Raw genomic sequence first — 27475 nt, 5'->3', positions numbered from 1 at the left:
GGATCAGTCCTTGGAGAAGGACACCATGATCGGAAGGGTGGAGGGAGACCCTGGATGAGAGAAGGATTGACACAGTGATTAAGGTAATGAGGGTAGGTAGGTGTGTCGGAGTCTGAGACTGGCTCAGAACAGGGCAGACTTCAGAGCTGTTGTACAAAAGGTAACCATGAGTTACAGGTGACTCGACAACACATAACAAGAACAATATAATCTTTGACTAGAAAGAATTTTTAAATTAATCAACCATAACTCCTTTATTTTGCTAGTGCATTAACTGATTCAGAGGTGTTGTGTCCTGAAGTAAGGCAGTAAGGCAGTAACATAACTGAGGCTGGAGCTAAAGACTTCTAACCTTTAGATCATATTATTTAAACTATAAAACAAACTGCATACATCAATTAAGTAGCTTGTCTGAGATCATACAGCCACAATATGATATAACCATAATTTGAAACTAGAGTTATTTTGATTCCACGTCATCTACTCTTAAACTGTTTTCTTCTCACGTATTATGACTACATTTGACCAGGAGTTGGGCTCTCCATATGTCCTTAGAAAGATCATTTGTTAGGTATAGAATACATATCAAGCCAATAATTGGAAGACTGGGTTATATTTCCACTGATACCACAGACTTTACCTACTTTACTCAGAATCTTATTTTCTTCTCTGAGCTTCTTGACAATGAAATGGACCAAAATAAGAATTTTTAAATCCCTGCCCACTCATCTTTTAAAAAATAAAAAAACTAAACTAAAAAACACTTCTCTGGAACATAGTTAGAATTTCATTTTCATGACTGTTCTCTCCCATTATCACCCTTAGTCATTTTTAGTGGTTTTTAAAAAAGAGCTTAAGGTACAGAAATTTTATGGAAAAATATGACAATATAGTACAAAAATGTACCTAAGTTGTGAAGAGAAATCTGAATAGCAGATAGCTGAAATAGAATTCCATTTGTACTCAAGTTGATTGTCTCATAACGCCAATGAGTTACAGGTATTCTCTTTTCTCCCGAGAAGACAACTAGATAAGCTAAGTCTAATAGTTGTGGGCTTTTTTGGGCCATCCATTTTGTTCACCGTTCCTGTGTGTCAACCCAGTAAACAAAACTTATGTATTGCCTAAGGGTACCAAGGTAGTACACAGAATCAAATATTAAGACAGCCAGAGATGAATAGAGAAGGGAAAGTTTGACTGAATACCCAAGATAGCAAATTTCTCTCTATAACTGGCCTTTTTGTGAAGATTCTTCAGATCCATTTTAAGGACTTGGAAATAAATGGACAGGAAGATCGTTGTACAAGTGAAGAACGTGGCTGCGGCAGTTACTAGTAGCAGAAGTGAGACTTGAACTCATCTTTTTGTTCTTGTCCCAAGTTCTTATATTTACCTATTTCTTTTAAAAAAAGACCCTTCTTAAACTGTAGTGTTGACTAAGAATATGGAATATACCATGGGCTGCCCAAAACAAAGAGGTCTGTCTTAAGGAAAGTGCAGCAAAATGCTCCTTAGAAGCAAGGGTTGTGAGACTCTGACTCATGTACCAGGTGCATATTATCAGAATTCATTCCCTGGAAATGCTTTTTATACTAGTGGGTCAACAAAAAAAAAAAAGAGAGAGAGACCCTCAGTGAACTAGATTGACACAGTGGGCTCAAGAAGGAGCGTTTATGAGCATGGCAGTACCAGGCAGTTTTTTATCTGTTGGACATACAGTAGCTCTGAGTCAGAGCTGTCTCTATAGCACCTAGCAGTGAGAACAGATTCAAACACATGCCTTCTCATTTATGCTGGTTATTCTAACAGAAATCCCATTCTTTACATTAAAAAAAAATTTTACTCTCCCCCCCCCGCCATGACACAGGTAACTAATATCGTCAGTACCTGGTACATGGTCTGATTGTAATAGCAAGATAAGTTCATTTTGATTGTTAAAGTTTTTAATTCACTTTTGCTACTTAAGCTTCACCTGATCCTCTTAGGTATGCAGACATTCTGTCTATGTAAACCCTCTTGATACACATGCCTGCCATTTTCCCTTTTATTTTTTTTTAATTATTATTAAATTTTATTAGTTTTAATGAACATTTACAGAGATTTTGGGTTTTCATTCATTCATTGTTGTACTGTTTTCTCTACCTTCCTCCCCAGTTCGTTCTTCTTCCCCACCCCCCTGAATGTCTGTTTTAATTGTCCAGTTGCCACAGTGCTTGTCAAAGCCAGTTCTGATTAATCTCCTTTGTCAGTGTGTCCTTTGCCATTTCCTATCACTCCTCCCTGAGAGAGACTTCACCCTGATTCATAAGGAAAAGGGGATGACATATTCTCTTAGCTACTTCCTGCTGAAAAGGGATGCTGTGGGTTTCAGGGTGAAGATCTTCTCTCACTACTCTAAAGGGCCCCTTTGGCAGTAGGAAACACATAGACTATTACGGAGATTGATTTTGGAATTTAGATGCACTGTTATCAGTTGTGCTTAGCCGTACATGTTCATATCCTTGAAGATGTATCATGGAAGTGTTGCAGCCTAGAAGACACAAATTTAACTAACAAGTTAAAAGTAAGTTGTGTTGTGTCGTGTCATTACATACCTCCTGTGTGGCTCTTTCTTATAGCAAGGTAAAGCAACAAAGCATTGTGGGGTTTTTTCTATATACTGTACCTATCTTGTATGTCTGCTGTTCAGTCCTACCTGTAACATTAATAATGTCTGTGACATCACACTGAGTAGAGTCCTGTTGTATATAAAAGGGGATAGAGGAATGTTCAAGACTGGATTGATGATATGGCTAGTTACATGGTATAACATGTGATTCTCCTGCAGTGGTAAAGTTCCAGCAGCGATTTGTTTTTCCGGTGCATTTTGGAGGCGCAATGATAGAACACTGGTGGAATTCCAACCTCACTTTCCAAATTTACACAAAGAAAAGTCCACAGAAAAAGGTACTTCACATGATTGTGACCTTTTTTCTTCTATTCACCCCAAGGATTTGGAGCATACTTTATTAAAATTAGATTCCTGCTTAAACTAGGAATTCTCAAAGCTCAAGCAACACTTGTGGCTACAATTTTCATTATTACTGTTATTTGTTGTTGTTGTTGTTATTGTTGTTGATCTGTTTCTACTGTTTGTTATAGGCCAGCTGTTATGTTAAAACAGACATGCCACTGGAGGGATGGGACCACACTGGGAAACACTGAGAAAATGGCTTTGTAGAAATTTTGTGCAGTGTTTCAATAAATAGCAATAATTTACTTTTTTTGATAAAAATGTCTCAGTAGTTGGTAATAACAACAAAAACGTTTTTGTAAGCCCATTTACATGTGTCAGTATACCTAAAAGGCTTTTAAAACACTGTGTTAATTTACTTTTTTGAACCCTCTAATATACTATAAACATGCTCTTTTATTTTCTATATGCCAGTTATTTTTAATATCTGATTTTGTTTCTCAAATTTTCCAGTGTCTTAGCTATAATATTGTGGTAATTACTATTTGTGAACTAACATCAGTATCTTTTTAGAGAATAAAGTAATTAAAAGAAAATAAAGAGACATATAAAAAATGGCTTTCACTCTGTTATTAATAATGTTATGCAAGAGTGGCATCCACTTCCTAAACAAGATGCCTCCAGAAACTCTATGAACTTTAATAAATGTCAATAGTTATAGAAAGTCTGGCCTTTTGTTCATAGAGTCTCTGTGAGTCATGCTCAACTCAGAGGCAATCAACAACAACAATAATGTTAATTAAAATTGTTAATAAACATTACTAAGTTTCTATATGGTCTGGAATGAATTGAGACCCATAGGGATTCAGGGGTACAAGTTACATCATGAATTCCCACACTAGTGACACCAGCACCAAGACAGTATTTCACTCAAGGCTATATATGACCATAGTATCCTATCTTCACAAAAGCTTTGTTGTCCTTTACAAATAAGGGAAGTGAGATTTAGTGACATTAAATAACATCCATAATCACTCAGGCTAAGGAAGGGCAAAGCTAAGACTCCATTCCAAGTCTTTAGACTTTATATCCCAAGCTGTTAGCACCTCTAAGTTGCCACCCTACTTTGAAGAATTATCTACATTTACATAGACTTAATAGAGACATGATTATATGTCTTATATGTATACTTTTGGACTTTTACTTACTATTTTCAGGAAGAACTACAGAAGTTAGCATCCTATTTTCAAAAGAATATAGGTAGCAATTTTTATTGGCTAATTTCAATTGTATAAATGTTTAAAATTGGCAAGCATAAATCAGTAAACTAAGTAATAAACATTTTCTGTCTTGGTCACTAAAGAGTAATCGTTTGACCTACACTCTGGTGCATTACAAGTTGTGCTGTTAATCAGAAGGTCAACGGTTTGAACCCATCAGCTACTCTGAGGGAGAAAGAGGGGCAGGCTCATCCTATAAAAATTTGCCCTAAAAACGTGATAGGGGGTTCTTATAAGTTAGAATCAAGTCAACAGTAGGAGGCTTTTTGGTTTTGGTATGAGTAGCATCAAGACTGTATAATTTTCTTTTGTTCCAGAGTATTATGTTGTTTAGAGTGGTGAGAGGTTTTTGTCCCCAGTGCTATAAATAACGCACTGGTTTGTTGTTTTTTAAAAAATAAAGCAAAATAGGGAAAGGTAGAGGAAATACATAAATCTACAACTTTAAGACAACTTCTATTAACATTTTTGTAATATTTACATTGACTTTTTTCTTTATGTCTAATTAATATTTTTATTTCCGTTTTCCTTAGCCAGAAGTAATTGGATGTGCATTACTCCCCTTGCGATTGGTCATTCAGTCAGAGCTTCTTTCTTTCAGTGACCAACTTCCAGTGAAACAGGAAAATAGTCAGACTCTACTTGGCCCCCTCAAGGTATGTACATTCACGTAGTCAGAAAAATTTACTGAGTCCATAGTGTTTTCTGGCACAGAGAATATAGCAGTAAATAGTTAACTGCCAACCCAAGGGCAAGTGATTCAAATCAGCCAGCTACTCGGAGGGCTGAAAATGAGCAGTCTTCTCCCATACAATTTACAACCTATGAGCACCTGTCAGAGGGTCACCTGTGAATCAGCTCTGACCTGATAGCATGAGTTTGACCTTTCTTTTCTTCTGAAGGTGCTTATATTGAATTAGGGCAATAGAAGCACTTACTGTAAAGGAAATAAATGATAGGTGCTGTTGTGTTCACCTGTGAGGAAGTAAGATAGTAGTCAGGGAAAGTCTCTGAGGATGTGACCTTTAACATGTATATGCAAACAAATATGTACATAATACTATTGTTCTTTTACCTTAAATTCTTTAATACCTATTTCTTGAGAACAAAGACATTGTTAATATAAAACACTGTACAGTTGTGAAAATCAGTTTAATATTATAACTGTATCTATAGTCCATACTCAACTCAAATTTCACTGATTATGTCAGTACTTTCCTTTATAGTTAATTTTTCTACAGTCATGTATTCATTGTGTTCATTTTAATGTGATTTGAATGAAAGTTTACAAAGCATATTATTTTCCATTCATTCATCTTCTTCCATAACATTAATTCAGCACCCACTGTGTCTGATGATCCATTTATTCCATATTTTCTTTCCATTCACCTATCTTAATAAGTATTTATTACCTATTTGCTAATTTTCTGCTTCCCTCCCATGCTTCTCTCTGGTAACTATACTAGAATATTTTCTATCTGTATAACTGTTTCTTAAATTTTTTTATAATCTTGGTCTTAGTTTTTACTTTCTCTTTGTTAATTTGCATTCCTCTAATTTCCTTTTCTTGCCTTATTGCTGTAGTAGGACTTCTAGTACAGTCTTAACTAGAAGAATAGTTAGAGGGTGTTCTTATCTAGTTCCTGTTGACAAGGAGATTGCCTTTAATCTCTATCCATACAGGATAATGTTGGCCATTGGTTCTGTGTGCAAGCCTTGATAATGTTGAGGAATTTCTCCTCTTTTTTTGTTCAACATGTTTAACAGAAAAGGGTGTTGAATTTTGTCAGATGCTTTTTCTGCATCAATGGATATGATCCTGTGATTCTTTACTTTGGTTTTATTGATGTGATGGATTATATTGATTGTTTTTCTTATGCTGAGTCATGCTTACATATGTGGTGTGAAACCCATTTATAAGATATTAGTAAGTTCTGTTGGCGAGGATTTTGTTAAATTTTATATATATATACATATATATAGTTGTTGTTGTTGTTGTTATGTGCCATCAAGTCGCTTGCGACTCATAGCGACCCTATGTACAACAGCCCTAAACTCTGCTCTGTCCTGTGCCAATCTCACTGTCTCTGACACTCCCATCCCAATTATCCCAGTCACAGAATCAATCCACCTCATAGAGGGCCTTCCTCTCCTGCACTGTCCCTCCACCCTCCCAAGCATAATATCCCTCTCCAGGGACTGGTCCCTCCTCACAACATGTCCAAAGTATGTTAGACGGAGCCTCAGAATCCTTGCCTCCAAGGAGCCACCCGGTTTAACCCTTTCTAGGACAAATCTGTTTGTTTTCCTAGCAGTCCATGGTATTCTCAATACTCTTCTCCAGCACCACAGCTCAAAGGCATCAATTCTCCTTCTATCCTCCTTGGTCATTGTCCAACTCTCTGATGCATAACAAGTGATTGCGAAGACCATGGCCTGTATCAGACGCACCTTAGTCTCCAGAGAGACACCATTGCTCTTCAGTACTTTGGAGAGGTCCCTAGCAGCAGACTTTCCCATGGCAATGCGCCTTTTAATTTCCTGGCTGCTGGTTCCAAGACTGTTGACTGTGGAGCCAAGCAAACTAAAGCTGTGTACAATCTCAATCTCTTCACCATCCATCCTGATGCTGCCAATTGGTCCAGTGGTGAGAATCTTTGTCTTCTTGACATTGAGCCTCAATATATATATATTTGTATGCACATGGGATATTGGTCTGTAATTTTCTTTCTTTAGTGGTACCTTACCTGGCTTTAGTATCATGCTTCCTTCATAGAATGAGTTTAGGAGTGTTCTGTATTTTTCTATATTCTGAAATAGTTTGAGTAGCATTGATGTCACCTCTTCTCTGAATGTTTGGTAAAATTTATCAGGAAAGCTATTTGGGCCAGGGATCTCATTGATTTGGAGAGTATTTTTTATAAACTTTCAGTTTCTTCTTTTGTAATGGTTCTGTTCAGAGTTTCTACCAATGTCTGTGTTATTTTAGATAAACAACGAGTTTCAAAAACTTTGTCAATTTCTTCTAGGTTTTTAAATTTGTTGAAGTATAGTTCTTCATAGTATTATTGTCTTTTTTGTTTCAATTGATTCTGTTGTAACAGACTTCATTTAATTTCTCATTCAAGTTATTTTTGTCTTTTTCTTTTCCTTTATCTTTTATTCTTTCAAAATACCAGCTTCTTATTGATAACTTTCAATATTTTTTTCCTGTTTCACTTCTTTCTGTTCTGATCGTTTAGCATTTGGTTGCTATTGTTTTTCTAATTGTTGGAGATGTTAGGTTAAGGTGTTGGTTTTGAACACAGGCAGAGCCCCCAAGTATACCTGGCTAGTGTAGCCTATGCCTTATCTATACCTAATACAGTACCCCACTTAACCCCAGATGGACAGATGCTCGCATTCTTCTTCTCAGGATAGCACAATCCTACTGATAAAGCTACAAGGGTTTTATCCCAGAGGCACAGCCCCTGCCAATTTCATTATATTCAATGACTGTGCTGGAAAGTGCACAGATGATGCTCTACTCCAGTTCTGGATGTGGCCTGCCCCACACTGCCCTTCCAGGATGATTACTTGGGTACGAGGACCCCTGTCCCAGACTGTGCTTTTATCAGTCCTGGATCTAGTTAGATAAAGAACTCTCCCTCTCAGGCATGCATATCTCCAGCACACTATAATAAAGAGTGAGTGCTACAGCCAGGAAACCACAGCACACAATCCCCAGATTCAAAATGCTGTGAGCCTTTTCTCAGGCAGAGCTGGAAAAAGCCAAGGGGAACCCTGCCCAGGTTAGGTAGAGGATCACTCCGGAGAAACCTGGGGCAGAATAAGGAAAGAGGAAGGCACACCTTTTTTTGACATTAACCAGTCATTGGTATATAACTTGCAAATCTGGGCACCTGCAGGATCCCTGAGAGCAACCTAAAGACAAGATCACAGTGATGCATGATATTGGGTCCCTTCTGGTTCTGTTTTGCCTCTTTAATTGGTGTTTTGTTCAATTTCTTCCTTTATTTGGTGTTTGAATTTCCTTTTTATAATTTTCTTTGAACCTCAGGTATCTGCTTTTTTGTTTGTTTTATCATCTTTGTTAGAGAAGGATTGGTCTCAGTCTAACTACTCAGCCATCATCATACTGGATGTTCTCATCCAGTGTTTTTAGTTGTCACATCTTTCTCTAGTGTCCTTTCATCCATCTGGGATAGTTCTTCAAGCCTTTCTTTGTCTTTCATATTTTTTATATTTCTTAAAATATAATACCATTTGTTTGTAGCCTGCCCATAATTTACATTTACCTAAGTCACTTCATTACAATAATGACTGCAAAATAGTGATTTTCCTAACTACCATTTACCTAACTCTTACCATTTAAAAAGGGTGCCTTTTTAAATTAGAATTCTACTTTGTGGAAGAATTGTCCCTTCTTTCATATTTATTTATATCAATATGGACATATTGATTATTATGTTATTTAATTGGTTTAATAAACTGTTTTTATTATTCCTTTTGGCTATCTGAATTACTTAAATTGCCCAAGATTTGTGCTATAGACTTTTATAGCTTTTAAACATTTTCCCAATTTAGGAACACTTAACTGCTTCTTGGGCCTGGCAAGTTAAAGTGTTACTAACTCTGTTTCTGTTTGTATTTTATAGGTCACTGTGGAGCTTGTTATAGATAACAAAGATTTCAGTGGTGTTAGTAATAAGTTGAGTGGCAATACTCAATACACCTCATTTTGTGCTCTTACAAGTCAAGATAAGATACTACCAGAAGCCAACCAACATGTTACTATGGCCAGAAATCTACAATCCCTAAGTGAAATTCATGAGGAAACTACAAAGAAAGAACAGAATTTGTTACTCTCTCATCCAAAGCTGCCAAGCCCTGTATTGCCAAATCCTTCAACTGTCGTGGCTCCGCCAGCCTCTCAGAATTTAGGACATCTGACTAGTGAGTCAGCAAAAGAGAGTGCTTTGTTATTGCATATGCTGTTAATGGTGCCAGACGGGAAAGATTTCATTACTGGAGAATCTGAAAAACAACCTCCATGCAATGTTTATCTAAATTTTAAACTCTTCAGCACAGAGGAAGTGACCAGATCTGTCATCGCCTGGGGCACACCACAACCAATCTTTAATTTTTCTCAGGTAGTTTCATCCATGTCCTAGCATTCCATATACATTAAAGGTGTCTGAGGATAGGAGACAGAAATATTTCCCAAATGACAATTGTGTCTGAAGAAAAATCTACAGTGTTCATACTGAAAGGGACCTTTGCAGAACTTTAGGGTGCCAGCCAATTAAATGGCAAGAGGAGAAGATGCTTCCAGCATTTTGCCTTTTTATATCTGTCTTTCTGTTCCATTTCAGTTGATCTGGTTTTCTACTATCCATTTTCTCTGAGTTGTAAATTCTATTTCTTTTTGTTTTCTGTAGAGCTTTAATAAGTTTTCCTCTTTTATTTTCTGTATTTTTAATCTCTCTTTTACTTTTTCTTCACATTCATTTATTCTTTCATTTATTTCAGTATTCGTGTATTCATTTTTTTTTTAGATTTTGTTTTTTAATTGTGATTTGGTGAACATTTTCCGAACTAATTGGTTTCTCATTCAAATATTCACAAACATTTTGCTTTGTGGCATTGCTTTTAGTATCCACAACGTAGCAGCGGCTTTTCATTTTCTCCCTGTGTTTCCCTTTTCCAGTACTCCTTCTCTCCTACCCTTTTCTGCCTTCTAAGCTTTATCCCAGAATATTTTGTTTTGCTTCATGTTTTTTTGTTTTGTTTTTTTTTTTTTAATTTTGTGTACGTGTACCGTCAAATCAGATCTGACTGGTACAGGAGGATATTGCGCCTCCTTCTCCGGCAGAGCGTCTGGTGGATTCGAACCGTGTTCCTCTGGGATTGCAGTTCAGTTTCTTGCCACTAGGCCACCAGAGCTCCCCATGTTTTGCTTCATGTTTTGTACTGGTTTCATTATAAGGATTTCTCTTTCCTCTATGAGGTAAGAACTGTCACAAACATATATGTCTTGGAGAAAGTGCAGCCAGAGTGCTCGTTGGAGGTAAAGATGACAAAATTTTGTCCCACATACTTTAGGCATTTTGCTAGGAGAGGGTATCCCTTGAAGATGTTGAAGGATGGCAAAAGAAGAAGACCCTCAGCTGAATGAGGGTCTGAATGAGTTGATGCAGTGGCTGCAGCACTGGGCCCAATTATGTCACAAATTATGATGATGGCACAGGATAGGACAGGGTTCAGAGTTGTTGTTCATAAGGTCACTATGATTCATACTCAGTTTGATGGCACCTTACAACAACTTTTCTCTATTGTGTATGTTAATACAGCTTTAAGGACTTCAAATTCATGAGCCTGAAAATATAACTGAGTTGGTCATATCTCTAAATCACTAGTATGCTTTATGATTTCTCTTTTTTCTTTCAACTAATTGTATAATTCTGGAGTAATATTTATATTGAAAACCCAGATGGTTATTTGATGATAATATTAATGGGAATCTCAGAATACACTTTCTGAAACTGAGGAGAACCTGAAGCACTTGCTGCAGAAGGTCAAGAACTATAGTCTTCAATATGAATTGAAGCTCAACATCAAGAAGCCAAAATTCTCACCACTGAGCTAGTTGGTAACACCATGATAGATGGAGAAGAGATTGAGATTGTTAACATTTCCAGATTGCTCAGTTCCACAATCGACACTCCTGGCACTAGCAGTCAGGAAATCAAAAGACTAATTGCATTAGGAAAATCTCTAAGAGAAGTAGTGTCATTCTAGAGACTAAGGTGCACCTGATCCAGGCCATGGTCTTGGCAATTACTTGCAATGCATCAGAGAGATGGACAGTGATGAAAGAGGACAGAAGAATAGATGCCTTCAAGTTGTGGTGCTGGAGAAGAGCATTGGACTGCCAAGAGAAAACAGGTCCTAGAGAGGGTGAAACCAAGTGCTTCTTGGAGGCAAGGATTTTGAAGCTCCATCTCACATACTTTGGGCATGTTTCCAGGAAGAACCAGTCCTGGGAGAAGGGCATCATACTTACAAGGGTAGAGGGAAAGCACAAGAGAGGAAGACTCCAGATGAGTTGGATTGACACAGTAATTGGTGTAATGGGCATAAGTGTGTTAAAGACAATGAGATTGGCTCAGGATTGACCAGGGTCCCGGGTTTTTGTGCATAGGGGCATTTATGAGTTGTTGTGGACTCAGTATATAACAACAACATGTAATCCTATACCTAGACCAAAAGGCTGTTGTCCTACCAGAGCAGGGGAATGTGATTTAAAAAGAAAGATATGTGTGTCAGGACTGAATCCATCTCCATAACTATTCAGTCTGTATACTTAGCAAGGCATTCAAGAAGCTAAACTTCATGATGAAGAATGTGACATGAGACTTGGAGGAAGACTCATCAACAATTTGTGTTATGTATCTTGCTTGCTTAAAGCGAGGAGGACTTAAAACACTTGCTGCTGAAGATCAAAGACTATAGCATTCAATAGGGAGTACATCTCAACATCAGGAAAACAAAAATCCTCACCACTGGGCCAATAGGCAGCATCATGATAGATGAAGTAAAAGTAAAAGTTGTCAACGATTTCATTATACTTGGATTCACACTCAACACCCATGGCAACAGTAGTCAAGAAATCAAGACTTGTCACATTGGGAAAATCTGCTATCAAGAGCATCTCCAAAATGCTGAAGAGCAGTGATGTCAGTTTAAAGACTGAAGTACACCTGATCTAAGCCTTGAAGGGATTCATAGGGTTGCTTTAGGTTGTAGTAGACTTGCAGCATCTAACAGCAACATAGATACCATAACACCTACTGAGCAGAGGTTTTGGCACTAGACATTTCACAAAATGTCAATCAATGGATTGACTGACCTTGATAAGATGTTAATCTTTATCTAAATCATAGCTATCCTTTTCCTAAAGCAACCTTCCCTCAACTAAAGTGTATGAATAGGTTACTTTCCTGTGGAAAGGGTTGGATGAGGTTGGCAGACAACATGTGTAACTTCCCTGGCAACCTTTGCTGTCTTCAAAACCCCATTTATATGAGTTTTGTCCTCAGGGAGTTCATACTGTTTATTTGGGGGAGTTCACTCACTTATTATTTTATTTGTGTAAAACTTATAAGTCATACTAGGTTTTCATTCAATCATTCATACACCTTTTCTATAGTAATACTTAACAGTTAGTTGTTGTAATTGATTACAATGTCTCATCAAACCTTTATTGCTCATATTGTTGGGTGTTTGACTTTTATATGTTGGTTTCTCACCCCAGACTGTAGCCTTTCTCGAGGATACAGAGTTGGCTCTATGCTAGCATCTTCAGTTCCTACCTCTATGCTTGGTGTACTGTAGATCCTCAGTGAATATAATTCTTGGTGAATAAAATTGTAGTTTGAGCCTTCATCCAAGGCATGAGTATTTTTAAATTTTACTATTTTATTACTTTCTCTAGGTGATTCCTGTCTCTCTGTCTTCCAAATACCTGGAAAGACTTAAAAACAATGTGATGATAATTGAAACTTGGAATAAGGTGCGGAGCCCAGGACAAGACAGGCTGCTCGGGCTAGTGAAACTCCCCCTCCATCAGTTTTACATATCATTCAAGTAAATAAGCTCTTTTGTAGTATTCTTTATTTTGCATGTTTACCATGATATAAACTGAAGAATTCTTGTGATTTGTAAGCATGAAAAGTTCAGTAATAACTTGGAAGACATTTCTCAAACTCACCACAATTAATGGTTTTATATTTTAAAGTAGTCTTGCATCAATACCATGTTTGTCAGGGCACTGTGCGCAATACCTTAAATACATCAAGTCATTTAACCCTCACAACAAACCTTATAGGCAAGTACTGTTATTTTTTCTATTTTAAAGATGAGCCCAACAGAGCCACAGAGAAAATAAATAACTTGTCACTTATGTCACAAATAGTGGAACGAGAGTTAGAACTCAGATTATCTGAATCAAGAGTCCATTTTCTTCACTAAGAAGCTACTGCCAAAAGTTATTGCCTCGCAAAATGCTTGATTTACCCCTCTGTAAAAACTTCACTATTGCCTACATCAGCTATTTTTGTAGAAATCAGCAAGCATTGTCTTGTATAGCCTCAGATTTGATAGAGTATTGATTCTCCTGAGGTTATTTTTAGCTTTAATGCAGACTATTTTCTTTTGATTAATGGTACTGATTTTTCATTACTTTGGCACTGCCCTCTCTCCAGAAGCTGTCTTTTACATTTCGTAAAGAGTACTTTTGTGGGTGCTACCTCATTTGAACCTTACTATAACCTTCTGAAATATTATCATTCTCCTCAACTTTCCTTTGGCAGGAACTCATTTAACCTCTCAGCTCTTCTAACTTCTATCTATAAAATGAAGATAAAATAGTCCCTTATATCTTTTGTGGAGTATTAATTATCAGGATCCAGTGAGAAAATAAATTAGTGAGCCTTACATCACTAGTTGAATATTGATAACAGTAACATTGAAAAGCATGATCTAGCTGAGGAATATTGCTGGAGTCATATAGATGGCACTCTCAGCTATAGGCTATTGGCTTTTCTCCTTGTTTTTACTTGTGATAAGTCTTGTCTGATATTTCTCTACTCTCGTCATTCCTATTGGAGCTCTGATGGCCTAGTGGTAAAAACTGGACTGCAATCCCAAAGGCGTGCAAATTTAATCCACCAGCTGCTCCTACAGGAGAAGTATGGGCAGTCTCCTTTGCAATTTACTGCCTCTGAAAACCCACTGGAGGGGCAGATGTGGGTTGGTTCTGACTCGGTTCACAGTAACAACCACCTCAATCCATTAAACTCCATTGTCTTCTGAGAAAGCATAATATAAGTAATACCAATTACTGAATATCTCCCAGGAATTAAGCATCATCATTGCTATTTTGTATTTATTAGTCTTCACAATACTGTGATGGAGTTGAATTGTCTGTTTTACAGATGAGATAGATTCAGGTTAAATTACTTAGGTGCACAGCAAGTAAGAGGCAGAGCTAAAATTCAGCTTGGTATAGTGAAGAGCATTTAGACTTTGAAATCATGTAGATTAGTTGTTGTTTTTTTTGGGTTTTTTTTATTTTTTTATTTTGTGTGCGTGTACCGTCAAATCAGATCCTACTGGTACAGGAGGATATTGCGCCTCCTTCTCCGGCAGAGCGTCTGGTGGATTCGAACCATGTTCCTCTGGGATTGCAGTGCAGCTTCTTGCCACTAGGCCACCAGAGCTCCCCCCATGTAGATTAGTTTGAACACTACTTTAACTGCCTACAGGTCACATATCCATAACTCAGTTACTTAACATCTCTGAATTTAGCTTTTCTCATCTGCTAATAGGGAGCTCTGGTGGCCTCATGGTAAGAAGCAGCACTATAATCCCAAAGGCACACTGTTAAGGTTCAGTTTCTTATCCACCAGCTGCCCCGAGAGACAAGGATGAACAGTGTGATGAGCAGTGTTTTCCTGTGTGATAAACTGCCTATGAAAACCCCCTGGAGAGTCAGCTATGGGTCAGTGCTAGCTCAATGGCACACAGCAGCAACAGCATACACTAATGGTGGTTAATACCAACCTTTGCATTGTTAGCAATGCCTGCTAATACCAAATGGTAGATGGATGCTCAGTAGATAGATATTATTGGTAATATTATTCAAATCTAATTTGCCTACCCCAGAACCACATTCTTTCAAGTTTTCCAAACTTAACTCACTCTAAAATAGTGTTGTTCAAGAGACTTTCACTGACACAACGTTCAATCCTAGATACTAGATTATGGTTGTGACAATAACATTAATAAATTAGATTTATTAACTGCCCTTAAGTTGCTACATTTTTAAATTGCTTGCCTAGTAATTTTTGTTTGCTGGGTTACTAATAAAACCATGCCTTAAACAACACTACTTTTCTAATGTGTTTCTGTTTTTAACAAACTCAAACAGCAGGCCAAGTAAGAAAGGAACCAGCTCTGTAATATGATTGATGATGTTGTTTTTATGATTATTATTTACCCATCTGTAATTTCTCCCCCTCTAGAGATCCCAAGATTTCTCACCTGCTGCTTGAGGCTCAGTACCCAGTTGTCGCAGTGGACAACTACATGCCTGTGATTGATGTGTTCTCAGGTCACCAAAACGGGAGTCTTCGAGTCTTTTTAGCTATGGGTTCTTCAGAGCAGATACTGTCGTTTCAGAGATTAAAGAATGAAGAAGGAACACTCCCGCCCTTCAGCCCTAGACCAGTTCATTTCCTGGATCAACCATCTAAAGCTTCTGTTGCTAAGGTGCTGTCTAAAATACTTGATTGTTCATAAAAATCATAACTCATTTTATCTTGCCAATATCTTTTCGCTTAATAAAACAGCATCCCAATCCCCAGTCCAGTAGTGAAAGTCTGAATGAAAATATATCTGGCAGGCATTCTAAGGCTTACTAGAAATCAAATGAATCAATAATATTTTACTGATAAAGTTTAAACAGATCTCAGCTTTCTCGACTCCCTGAATGTGTAAAGAAAATCTATGCAACTAAATCCTAATCCTATCATTTTCTTAATTGCATTTTAGAAAGTGGAGGTAGTATAAAAAAGTAAATATAAGATAGCAAAATCCAGCTTGGTTACCTGGATAAGGCTTAAAGGAGCTTCGTTGCTCACCTGTTAGAATTTAAAAGTAATTTGTTTCATCTGAACTTCGTAAGCAAACTAATATAGTTGTTTTTTTTTTAAAAAAAATCTTTTGTTTCAAACAATGCTCTACAGTTGAAAAACAATTGAAGCACATGAACATACTTTACCTTGGTTTTTTCTTTTCCTACGAACTCTGTGAGGTCAATCATTGTAAGATTCACAGAGGATGTGGTACTTGTCCAAGGACAAATAACTCAAAATGTTCAGAAAATTGGAGCTCAGACGCAGATCTTCTCACTCCCAAATCTGGTCCTAATTCTATCAGGTCCATTATAGTTGAGTTACTGTTCTAGCCAATGTAGTCAAATCTCATTTCCACACTATTTAAGTATGTCATTTTTTAAAAAAACTAAATTATAAATTTATATATCTCCACTTCCTAAACAACATGCCTCTGGAAACTCTAAGAACTTTGATAAATGTCCATAGTTATAGAAAGGCTTCAGGGCTTTTGTTCTTAGGGTTGCTATGAGTTGTGCTTACTTCAAAGGCAATAACAACAATTAAAAAAAATTAGTAAAATGTCTTTTAGTAGGAGATTGAGGGATTTTTGGGGGGTTGTTCTTCTAAGAACTATAAACTTTGGGGGTTTTTCTGTTAGATGTTCAGTGTCTGTCATTAAATAACAGTTGTTTGTTTTTTAAATAATAGTTTTTTAATTGAAAAACTACAAGTATAAATAAGAAAAATCATCTGTAATTTTCCCAAATCTTTTGATTGTTACTTGACCATCTCTTTGTAGCATAGATGTCAGGTTTGTTAAATTTCATACTATATTAAAAATGTTCTTTTAATATATTAGAAGAACTTACGGGATGTTCTTAAAAGGTTTGCCTGTGAGGCTGCTGCTGTTGTTGCTGTTTTGTACTATCAAATAGACTATAACTCGTGGTGAAGTCTGAACAATAGACCTGAACCTTGCCATATCATGTATCATTCTCAGTGTTTAAGCCCATCATTACAGTCACTGTCTCCATCCACCTTGTTGATAATCTTCCTCTCTTTCACTCCACCTGGCCAGCATGATTTTCCAAGAATTGGTTCTTCCTGACAGTATACCCAAAGTATGTGAGACAGAGTCCCACCATCTTGCATCTATTACTCCTAACAGTCTACTGGATATTTAGTACTCTTCCAACGTCACAACTCAAAGGCATCAAGGAACTTCAGTCTTCAGGGAGTGTGGTGACTTAGTGGTAAGGAATCGTGCTGCCAACGCAGAGGTTCACAGCTGCCCCATGAGAGAAAGATGGGCAGCCTTCTGTGCTATTAACTGCCTCTGAAAGCCTGCTAGAAGGTCAGCTATGGGTTGGTTCCAACTTGATGGTACACAACAACTCCAACACCACAATTCCAAGGCATCAGTTCTTATTCATTGTCCAGCTGCATAGGAAACAATGAAAATGACCATGGCTTGCATCAGGCACACCTTAGTCTTTAAACTAACAGTGAAAACTAAGAATTTGTTTTAGTGTTCACTAATTATCCTTATTTGTTCATCTGTACTCAGATTTCAGAGAGCAGCGGGAATATTCTGAGCAAGTTACTGTACAGTCCATCAGTGCTTATGTTTCTTTTCACAGGCAGAGGACCAGGGAAGTGGAATGGTGGAGCACCACTTTGAGTTCCATGTAGAGAAGGTTAAAGGATTAGCCCCTCTTCAAGCAACAGTCTGGGGAGAAGCAGACTGTTATGTCCAATACTACTTTCCAGCTCAAGAATCTAATAAATCTAGTATGCTAGGAGGATCTCAGGTCTTTGAAAATGGTAAGTTTAAGAAATTATGCTTCCTTATTTTTGTACATATAGTTAGCAGCTTTTTCCAGTGTGAATTTTGTGTTCCTGAATGTTTCTAAGGAGCCCTTGTTATTTCACTCCCTCACTCATTGCGGTCAAATCAGAGCTGACTCATAGCTGATCCTCCAGCAAGTTTTCGGAGGCTGTAAATCACATGGGAAGAGATTGCCCATCTTTCTTCCTCAGGACAGTTGGTGGATTCAAACCACCTGTCTTTGAGATGGGAGCCCAATTCCTTATCCTATTAGCCACTAGAGCTCAGAGATTCTGGTGGTGTAGCACATCACATATCAGGCTGCTAACCAAAAAGTCAGTAATTTGAATCCACCAGTCACTCCTTTTTGGAAGCAGGAATGGCATTCACTTCCTAAACTACATACCTCTGAAAACATAGAGAAATTATAATAGTTATTTTAAAGACGACTATAGGAACAGAGTTCAGGACTTTTGTTCATGGGGTTGCTATGAGTCATACCTGACTTGACAGCACTTAACAGCAACAAGAACAGCAACAGTCACTCCTTGGAAGAAAGGTGGACAGTCTCCTCCCATAAAAATTTACAGCCTTGGAAACCCAATGGAGGGTCGTTTTTAGTTGGAATTGACTCAGCCAGTGGCTCTTACTATAGAATGCTTCTAGTCTTACTTATTTGGACTATAAAATAAGATATACACTCATTTTGGGGGGTTATAGAAGGGAGTTTCTTAATGTATTATAAAATGTGTATATGTAGGATAACAAATTTTCAAAACTGTTGCAAGAACGGTACTAAGAACTTCTGTATGCTGTTTATCTAGAGCCACCTGTATTTACATTTTACTCCATTTATTATCTTTAGTGTGCTTCCTCATTCTTTCCCTTTATATTAACTTTTCTGAGCCATAGTAAGCATGCTTTTTCATATCAGAAACATTGCTTCTCAACCACTGTTAGTAATTTGGTCTCTGGAATGTTTTTATTCTGTTGTTAGATGTCATCAAGTCAACACCAGTTTATAACTACCCCACGTCCAACAGAACAAAGCACAGTCCAGTTCTGCCCCATCCTCATTATCACTGCTCTGCTTACCCTTATCGCAGTGATTTTGTTAACCCATCTCATTGAACAGTTTGTTCACTGACCCTCTTCACCTTCATCAAGAATGATAACTTCCCACCAAGGACTGGTGCCTTCTGATAACATACTCAAGTACAGAGATGAAGTCTCACTGTTCTCACTTCTGAAGGGAAAATCTGGCCACATTTCTTCTATGACTGATTTGATTGTCCTCTTGAAAATTGATGTTACATTCAGTATTTTGTACCAGCACCACGATTCAAAATTATCAATTCTTCAGTCTTCCTTATTCATTGTCCAGGGTTTGGGTTTTTTTGTTTGTTTGTTTGTTTGTTTGTTTTAATTTATTTTATTTCATTATTTTTTGTGTGTACTGTCAAATCAGATCTGACTGGTACAGGAGGAGATTGTTCCTCCTTCTCCAGCAGGCATTGTCCAGTTTTTAAATGCATCTAAGATAATTGGAAATACAATTGCTTGGGCAGGCACACCATAGTCCTTAAAGTGCAATCCTTGTTCTTTAGCATTTTATTACTTTTTGTAACACAATCTTGTTTTATTTGAAAACATATCTACCCTGCATTGACAGCAGTATAGTCATCAACAAGAAACCCACAACCTTCCCAGCAAGCACTGAATCCAGTGTTTAACTTAGGGTTATTCTTTTAAACAGTGAGGGAATAAAAACATCAGAAAAGAAGAAATGGACATTTTTCCTAACTCCTGTTAAATGTGAAGGATGAAAGTAAATGCAATTAAGCTCATGGAAACTAAAAACTCAGACTTATTTCCATTGAATTAGAGCCAATTCATAGCTGACCCTCCAGTGAGTTTTCAGAGACCCTAGATTACGTGGAAGAGGATTGTCCATTTTTTGTCCTCAGAACTGCTGGTGGATTTGAACCAACAGAGTGGCACCACCTTTGAGTTAGCAGCAGAGTGCCCCTTGGACAATGTCAGCAGAGTTCTCACGTGAAGCTCATACAGCTATTCCAAATGTGTTATCTCAATTAGCTGATACTGAAATAGGTAGGCCAGCTGGATTTGGGTAACACAAGGGCACACTGTTTAACATCCACACATCACTGCACAAAACAAGGAAAAAACAAGCTTCGCTTCAGATTCACAATTTCTTTCTACTTGTTTTACGGCTCTTTCAAGCTTTGAGTATAAAGAGTTGTTGTTGTTGTTGTTGTTGTTATTGTTGTTGTTGTTGTGTGCCATCGAGTTGCTTGCAACTCATAGTGACCTTACGTACAAGAGCCCGGAACCCTGCTCTATCCTGTACCAACCACACTGTCTCTGACACACCTACCCCCATTACCCTACTCTCTGAATCAATCCATCTCATCAAGGGTCTTCCTCTTGTACTGTCCCTCCACCATCCCAAACATGATGTCCCTCTCTAAGATCTGGCCTAGAGAGGGTGAAACCATGTTGCTTCTTAGAGGCAAGGATTTTGAAGCTCTGTCTCACATACTGTAGACATGTTTCCAGGAAGGACCAGTCCTTGGAAAAGACTTTATGCTTGGAAGGGGTAGAGGATCAGAGCAGGAGAGGAAAACTCTGGATGAGATGGCCTGACACAGTGACAGTTGCAGTGAGATGAAGTGAGTGTATCAGAGATGATGAGGTTGGCTCAGAGTAAGGCAAGGGTCAGAGCTGTTGTTCATAGGATCATTATGAGTTGTAGTTGATTCAACAACACATAACAATGTGGTGTTTGGTTTCTGGATGGAATACTTGAACCTCTGTGACCAGCACCCCTCCTTGGGGCCAAATTCTAGAACAACACAGACAATTTGAAAACCTGGGTCATAGCAAAGAGAAAAGTCTACCCTTTATCTCTGAATCACCATCATTGGAGGAAAGTAGAGTGGACAAGTGGGAGCAAACCTTTGAATTAACAAGTCATCACTAATCCAAAATAAGAGCTGTATAGCATAGTAGACTGGGGTCAGGGAGATGGGGGAGAGGAAATTGTACAACAATGAAAGAAATTTTTTTTCAAAGAGAAAAGTGAATTGGAAGGGTTGGTAGAGACGAAAATGTACAACAATAAATGGATGGAAATTAAAAAAATTAATTCATTAACAAGTCATCACTAGAGAAGACAGACCAGAGGTTGCCTATGGGGCTTGTGATAAGAAACAAAATGTCTTCCCCACAGTATAGATGTTCTGGTATAAACAGCAATAAATACCTTTGAAATTATTTATCTGGACCAACCAAAGGCTTTGCTCATTACATATTATCCAGGTTGGGAATTCCCCATTTAAGTTTATATGAGCTTAAATTGCCTTCACTTTCATTCTTCACTTTTCTTACCAGGAATTAGAATCAGGACTTTAGAAACACATTAGATTGGAATGTATACACATTCCAACAATTCAGAAAATTTTTTTTTTTTTAATTCAGAAATTTTAAGATGCTAATGTTACTGTTAGGGACCTCTCCAAAGTACTGAATAGCAATGGTGTCTCTCTGGAGACTAAGGTGCATCTGATACAGGCTATGGTCTTCGCAATCACTTGTTATGCATCAGAGAGTTGGACAATGACCAAGGAGGATAGAAGGAGAATTGATGCCTTTGAGCTGTGGTGCTGGAGAAGAGTATTGAGAATACCGTGGACTGCTAGGAAAACAAACAGATTTGTCCTGGAAAGGGTTAAACCGGGTGGCTCCTTGGAGGCAAGGATTCTGAGGCTCTGTCTAACTTACTTTGGACATGTTGTGAGGAGAGACCGGTCCTTGGAGAGGGACATCATGCTTGGGAGGGTGGAGGGATGGCGCAGGAGAGGAAGGCCCTCTATGAGGTGGATTGATTCAGTGACTGGGATAATCGGGATGGGAGTGTTAGAGACAGTGTGATTGGCACAGGACAGAGCGGAGTTTAGGGCTATTGTACATAGGGTCACTATGAGTCGCAAGTGACTCGACGGCACATAACAACAACAACAATGTTACTTATTGTTTAGTTCCACAATCAACACTCTTGGTACTAACAGCCAGGAAATCAAGAGATGAATTGCATTGGGGGTAGATGTGTCAGAGACAGTAAGATCGGCACAGGATAGAGCAGGGTGTAGGGCTGTTGTACATAAGGTTGCTATGAGTCACAAGCAACTTAACAGCACAAAACAACAGCATTACTTTTTTACAAAGTACTAAACACACTATTTGGAATAAATATTTCTGGATTCCTTTTCATGTTAACAGTAACAGATTGTTTAGGAAAAAAAAGTCATAATTACATTTTCCGGTATATATTGAGTTTTATTGCCTTAGTTATGCATTCATTTATGTAGTTTTGCTCCATTTTATACACAGTTGGTATATTACATCCTCTTACTATATTTATGTTAAAAAGAGGCCTACCCCAGCAACAATAGCAAAGTTCAACAGAGCAGCAAATATTAAATGCTGGTGTGATTGTGAAGAGTTTGGAACCCCTGTTCATTGCTGGTGATAGTGTAAAATGGTGTTACGACTATGAAAGGCAGTATGACAATACCTCAAAAAGTTGAAAACAGAAATACCATTGGACTCAGCTGTTCCATTACTGAGAATATACCCTAAAGAAACCAGAGCTGCCACCCAAACAGATACATGCACATCCATGTTTATAGCAAAGAGATGGAAGCAACTCAAGTGCCCATTAACAAATGAAAGGATCGAATAAACTATGGTATATTCACACAATGGAATACTATGAAGCACTGAAAAATTTGGAACTCAAAATATTTCAGAACATGGGTGACCATGGAGGACATAATGCTAAGTGAAATATCTCAGTCACAAAGGGACAAATACTGCATAGCATCACTGTTAAAAAACAAGACTGACATGGACGGAAACAAGGAAAAGAGGAGATAGATAATGAACACTGCATTGACCAGATGAAGGAAAGACCTGTTTAAAAGGAATGTATATTAGGCATTATTTGTGTGACAGTAGTCCAGAATAAGGGGTGCATTGCAAAGTGGACTAGGGGAGAGGGAGGAAATTGTGCAACAATCAATGAATGAATCTTTTTAAAAAATGAAGTGAACTGGGGAAGGGGGAAGGGAGGGAGAAAAATGTGCAACAATGAATGTATGAAAATCCAACTTTTCTGTAAACTTTCATTAAGACCACAGTTTTTTAAAAAAAGGCGATGATGAAAAGAGGCCCAAAAAGGCAAATGCTTGGTGGAGGATGTATCATACCATTAATTTTTTCTTCTGGTTACTTTTGATAGAGAGGGATCCCCATGGATTTAGAACAAAGGGGATAGAATTTCCAAAAGTCAGTACTCCCTTATGTGCTCAAGGACAAGATGAAATAAGACCTCTCTTTTAAACTTAATGACAGACACAAGGAGCTCTTCAGCTCTTTAGGACAAATGCTTTCCCTGTTTTTAAAACCTCAGTTATGATTCCACCATGGAATCTGTGTTGCTCCACCCACTTTCCCTTTGAAGTGTCCTGTCTGCCCCCATCTGGGAATATGATGGCTTCTACCTTTTGGTCATGGACCTTTAGTCAGTATAAGTCCTCAGCATACTGGCTGTTACATTCCCTGCATTATTGGCACCAAAGTTGTTTAATCAGTGGACTCACAAGACTTTTCATTGACATCGAGGGGTAACTGTGACATCTTCTGTTATTATGTTTTCTTTCAGTCAGAATTTCCAGACTGCTACATGTAAAAGTAGTCTAAAGGGTGCAACAATGAATGAATGGAATCCCAAAATCTCTGTAGATGTTCATTGAAATGAAAAATAAACAACCTAAATTTAAAAAAAATAAAAGGGGATATATGATTAGGTATTGTCATGACAGGAGTCCAGAACAAAGACTGCATAGTGGAGTGGACTTGAGGGGAGGGATTGTATAACAATGAAAGAATTTTACTTTTCAAAGAAAAGAATGAACTGGTGGGGAGCAGTACAGAGAGAGTAAAGTGCAACAATAAATGAATGGAAATCCGAAAAAAAAAAAAAGTAGTCTAACAGTTCCTTACAAGAGTTACCAAATAAGTACCTACCAAAAAACCCAACAACCTGTTGCCATCAAGTTAATTCTGACTTATATCAGTCTTCTCACTGTAAGAACAGAATAGAGCTATTTCATAAGGTTCCCAAAACTATAATCTTTATGAAAGTAGATTGATGGTAGGCTTGAACTGCCAACCGTTTAGTTAGTAGGCAAGCATTTAATTTCTACACAAACAGAGCACCTGAGTATCTAGCAAAAGAATTGAAAAAAAATGTGTTCACACAAAAACTGTATACAATTGTTTATAGCCAATAATTGGAAACAGACCAAATATCCATCAGCTGATAAATGGATAAACAGATGTGGTATTTCTCTACAATAGAATAGCATCCAAAGGAATGAGGTACTGAACAACATGAACCAGCCTTAAAAAAACATGCTAAATAGATCCTTTCCCGGTTCATAAGCATGATGATTGGGTGTTCATGCTTTTGTATGACATGTGCCACCCTTGTTACACAGTGGGCACATTACCCGTCTGACAAATTAAAAAATTTTTAAAACCCCAACATGGTAAATAAAAGAAGCTAGGCACAAAAGGAAACACATACTGTAGGATTCAGTTTGTGTGAAATGTTTTGAATAAGTGAATTCGTTGATAAAGAAATAGATTAATAGTTGGTAGGGGCTGAGAAGAAGAGGAAGTGCTAATGTGAATCCAGAACTTTTTTTAAGAATGGTGAAAATGTTCTAATATTGAATAGTGATGGCAGTTGGTCAACCCTGTGAGTATATTGATAACCACTGAATTATAAACTTTAAAGGGATGAATATTGTATGTGGTTTATATCTCAAGTTTAAAACATTTTTTATACTCTTTTTTTGCTTAAACTTGGACCTGGATATTGTCCAGTTTCTATACTGAGGTGGACATGGTATGATCTATAAAATCCAGCACTGGGGTCTTTCCCTTCTGTGTTGTCATGGTACTTTTATGGGGAGAAATGGATCCCGTGAGGTGTATCCCTATCAGAAGACATGGTTCTGGCTCTATGTCCATCATCTGCTCTTTCTTGAGACCTTTGGATTAGTTACCTAACCTCTTCACATCCTTATCTGTAAAATAGGAGTAATAATACCTGCTTGGTTTTTTCCCAAAAGTACTGTGGATAAAACTGAGTCCTGGATATTAAAATACTTTTTATTTAAAGGACTGTATATAAGGTATTAGCATGTCTCTTACTACAGATATAAAATTAAGTGACATTTTGGGTTATTCTGATTTTTCCTTCTTTTCCAAAGGAATTACTCTGAAGCCCTTCAGATCTGCAACCACACTGTGTGTTCCAGATCCCATCTTTAATAGTGAGCACCATCACTCACTCGTGTTGCCTGCTGAAGTTCCAGTGCAAAGGCTTTTACTCAGTGCCTTCTCTTCCCAGGGGCTTGTACCTGGAGGTGGAGTCCAGTTTGAAATCTGGTGCAGGTATGATACAGAGAAGCCAGTTCTGTGCCTGAGAACGCTTAGAACAGATTATGCTAAAGACATGCATAATCAAAGCTGCTGTCCTTAACCAGCCTCGGTTGGCTTATAGGAAAAAGCTCAGACTCACTGCTGTCTAGTTGGAACCAGCTCACAGCTGACCTTCCAACAGGTGTTTGGAGGCTGTAAATCACACAGGAGGAGATTGTCTGTCTTCCTCCTGCAGAGATGCTGATGGATTCAAACCCCTAAAAAGGTGCCAGTTTGGGGTTAGCAGCACAATTCACTAAGAACTACTAAGTAGTTCCTTTTGCCCTGTTTTATGTTTTGGGGGTTTGATGGTAACTCATGTTCAGATTTTCCTGTGATTGAGCTCTTGAGAGCAAAATGTACCGCATACTTCTCATAGCTTCTAACACAAATGAAGTCCTATCAGTTTTATTTCATAGTGTCTCTTAAATATATCAATCATTGTTTTTCTGCTTCTCTAACTGCCTTATTGATCGATGCCTTTGAGTTGTGTTATTAGAGAAGATTACTGAATATCCCACAGACTGCTAAAATACCAAATAGATATGTCTTGGGAAAAGTGCAGCCAGAGTGCTCCTTTTACGCTAAGATGGAAAAACTTCATCTCATATACATTGGGCATGTTGCTAGGAGAGGCTATTCCTTGGAAAGAGGCATCACACATGAAAGGGTTAGTGAAAGAGAGGAAGACCGTTAATGACATGGATTGAAACAGCAGCTGCAGAAATGGGCGTAAGTGTATCAGAGATGGTGAGGACGGCACAGGCTAGGATAGGGTTCAGATATGTTGTTTGTATTGTAACTTTGTGTCATACACCACTCAACAGCATCTAACAATGACAACTGCATTATTTAATTTAGACCCTTTACAAATCAGCCTTGAATAACTGTGCTAGCCTGTTAATTTGTCTTCCTATTCCTAGATTATTGACTTCCAAAATTACAGGCCTTCAAAAACCCTATGTACAATAGAGCACACTTAGACTATCATTTGGTCTAACAGATGTGGCAATTGAAACTGAGATGTTAGAAATTGAAACATGGAGAAAGAGGAACAGCTGTAAGAAGACAGTGGTGATTGGAACGTGGAATGTGAGAAGCATGAATGTAGGAAAATTGGACATTGTTAAGGAAAAAATGGAACACATAAATATTGACATACTAGGTACTGGCGAAATGAGATGGGTTGGCATGGGACATTTTGAATCAGATGATCGTATGATTTATTATGCTGGGAATGAAAAGGTGAGGAAAAAATGGGGTTGGTTTCATGATTAAAAAAGTCATTTCTAGATCTATCCTGAAATACAATGTAGTAAGTGTCAGGATAATATCCGTATGCATACAGGGAAGTCCAGTGAATACCACTATCATTCAAATATATGCACAAACAACTAGAGCCAGAGAGGAGGAAATAGAAGATTTCTACCAACTTTTGCAGTCAGAAATTGATCCAACATGCAATCAAGATGCATTAATAATAATGGGCGACTGGAACACTTAAGTTGGGAATAGGAAAGAAGGATCAGTAGCTGGAAAACATGGGCTCAGTGAGAGAAACAAGGCTGGAGATACAATGATAGAGTTCTGCACATTCAATGATTTATTTATTGCAAATACCTTTTATAAGAAACATAAACGCAGGCTATACACATGGATCTCACTTGATGCATAGGAATCAGTTGATTACAGCTGTGGAAAGACTCGGTGGAGAAGCTCAATATCAGCAGTGAAAACCAGGCCAGGTGCTGATTGTGGGAACAGAACACCAAATACTCATATGCAAGTTCAAGCTAAAGTTGAGGAAAATTAAATCAAGTCCATGGGAACCAAGATTTGACCTTAAGTCTGTCTCACTGGGATTTCAAAACCATCTCAGGAACAGGTTTGAGGCCTTGAGCACCAATGAGCCTAGACCAAGTGAGCTCTGGAAGGATATCAAGAAAATCGTCCATGAAGAATACCAAAGATCATTATAAAGGCTGAAGAAGAAGAAAAGACCAAGATAGATGTCAGATTGCATTAGAGCGCCGAGAAACCAAAGCTAAAGGATGACATCAAGAAATCAAAGAGCTGAACAGAAAATTTCAAAAGGCAGCTTGGGACGACAAAGCAAGAGACTATAATGAAATGTGCAGAGAGCTGGAGTCAGAAAATC

General features: G+C 37.9%; 1 protein-coding gene across 1 annotated transcript in view; it reads left to right on the top strand.

Moving 5' to 3' along the window:
* C2CD3 (C2 calcium-dependent domain containing 3) overlaps positions 1–27475 on the top strand; it is a 179706-nt gene that overhangs the window by 64822 nt on the left and 87409 nt on the right. Inside the window, exons 12-18 of the mRNA XM_006885575.1 lie at positions 2828–2946; positions 4767–4889; positions 8892–9386; positions 12731–12882; positions 15321–15567; positions 17555–17738; positions 25107–25290. Of these exons, the coding sequence (XP_006885637.1) occupies positions 2828–2946; positions 4767–4889; positions 8892–9386; positions 12731–12882; positions 15321–15567; positions 17555–17738; positions 25107–25290 (1504 nt within the window). The remainder of the gene's footprint in view (positions 1–2827; positions 2947–4766; positions 4890–8891; positions 9387–12730; positions 12883–15320; positions 15568–17554; positions 17739–25106; positions 25291–27475) is intronic.

Source organism: Elephantulus edwardii, unplaced genomic scaffold (assembly GCF_000299155.1).
Source record: "Elephantulus edwardii isolate Elephantulus edwardi_28Jun2011 unplaced genomic scaffold, EleEdw1.0 scaffold00044, whole genome shotgun sequence".
Lineage (NCBI taxonomy): Eukaryota > Metazoa > Chordata > Mammalia > Macroscelidea > Macroscelididae > Elephantulus > Elephantulus edwardii.
This window is presented reverse-complemented; position numbering and strand designations above follow the sequence as displayed.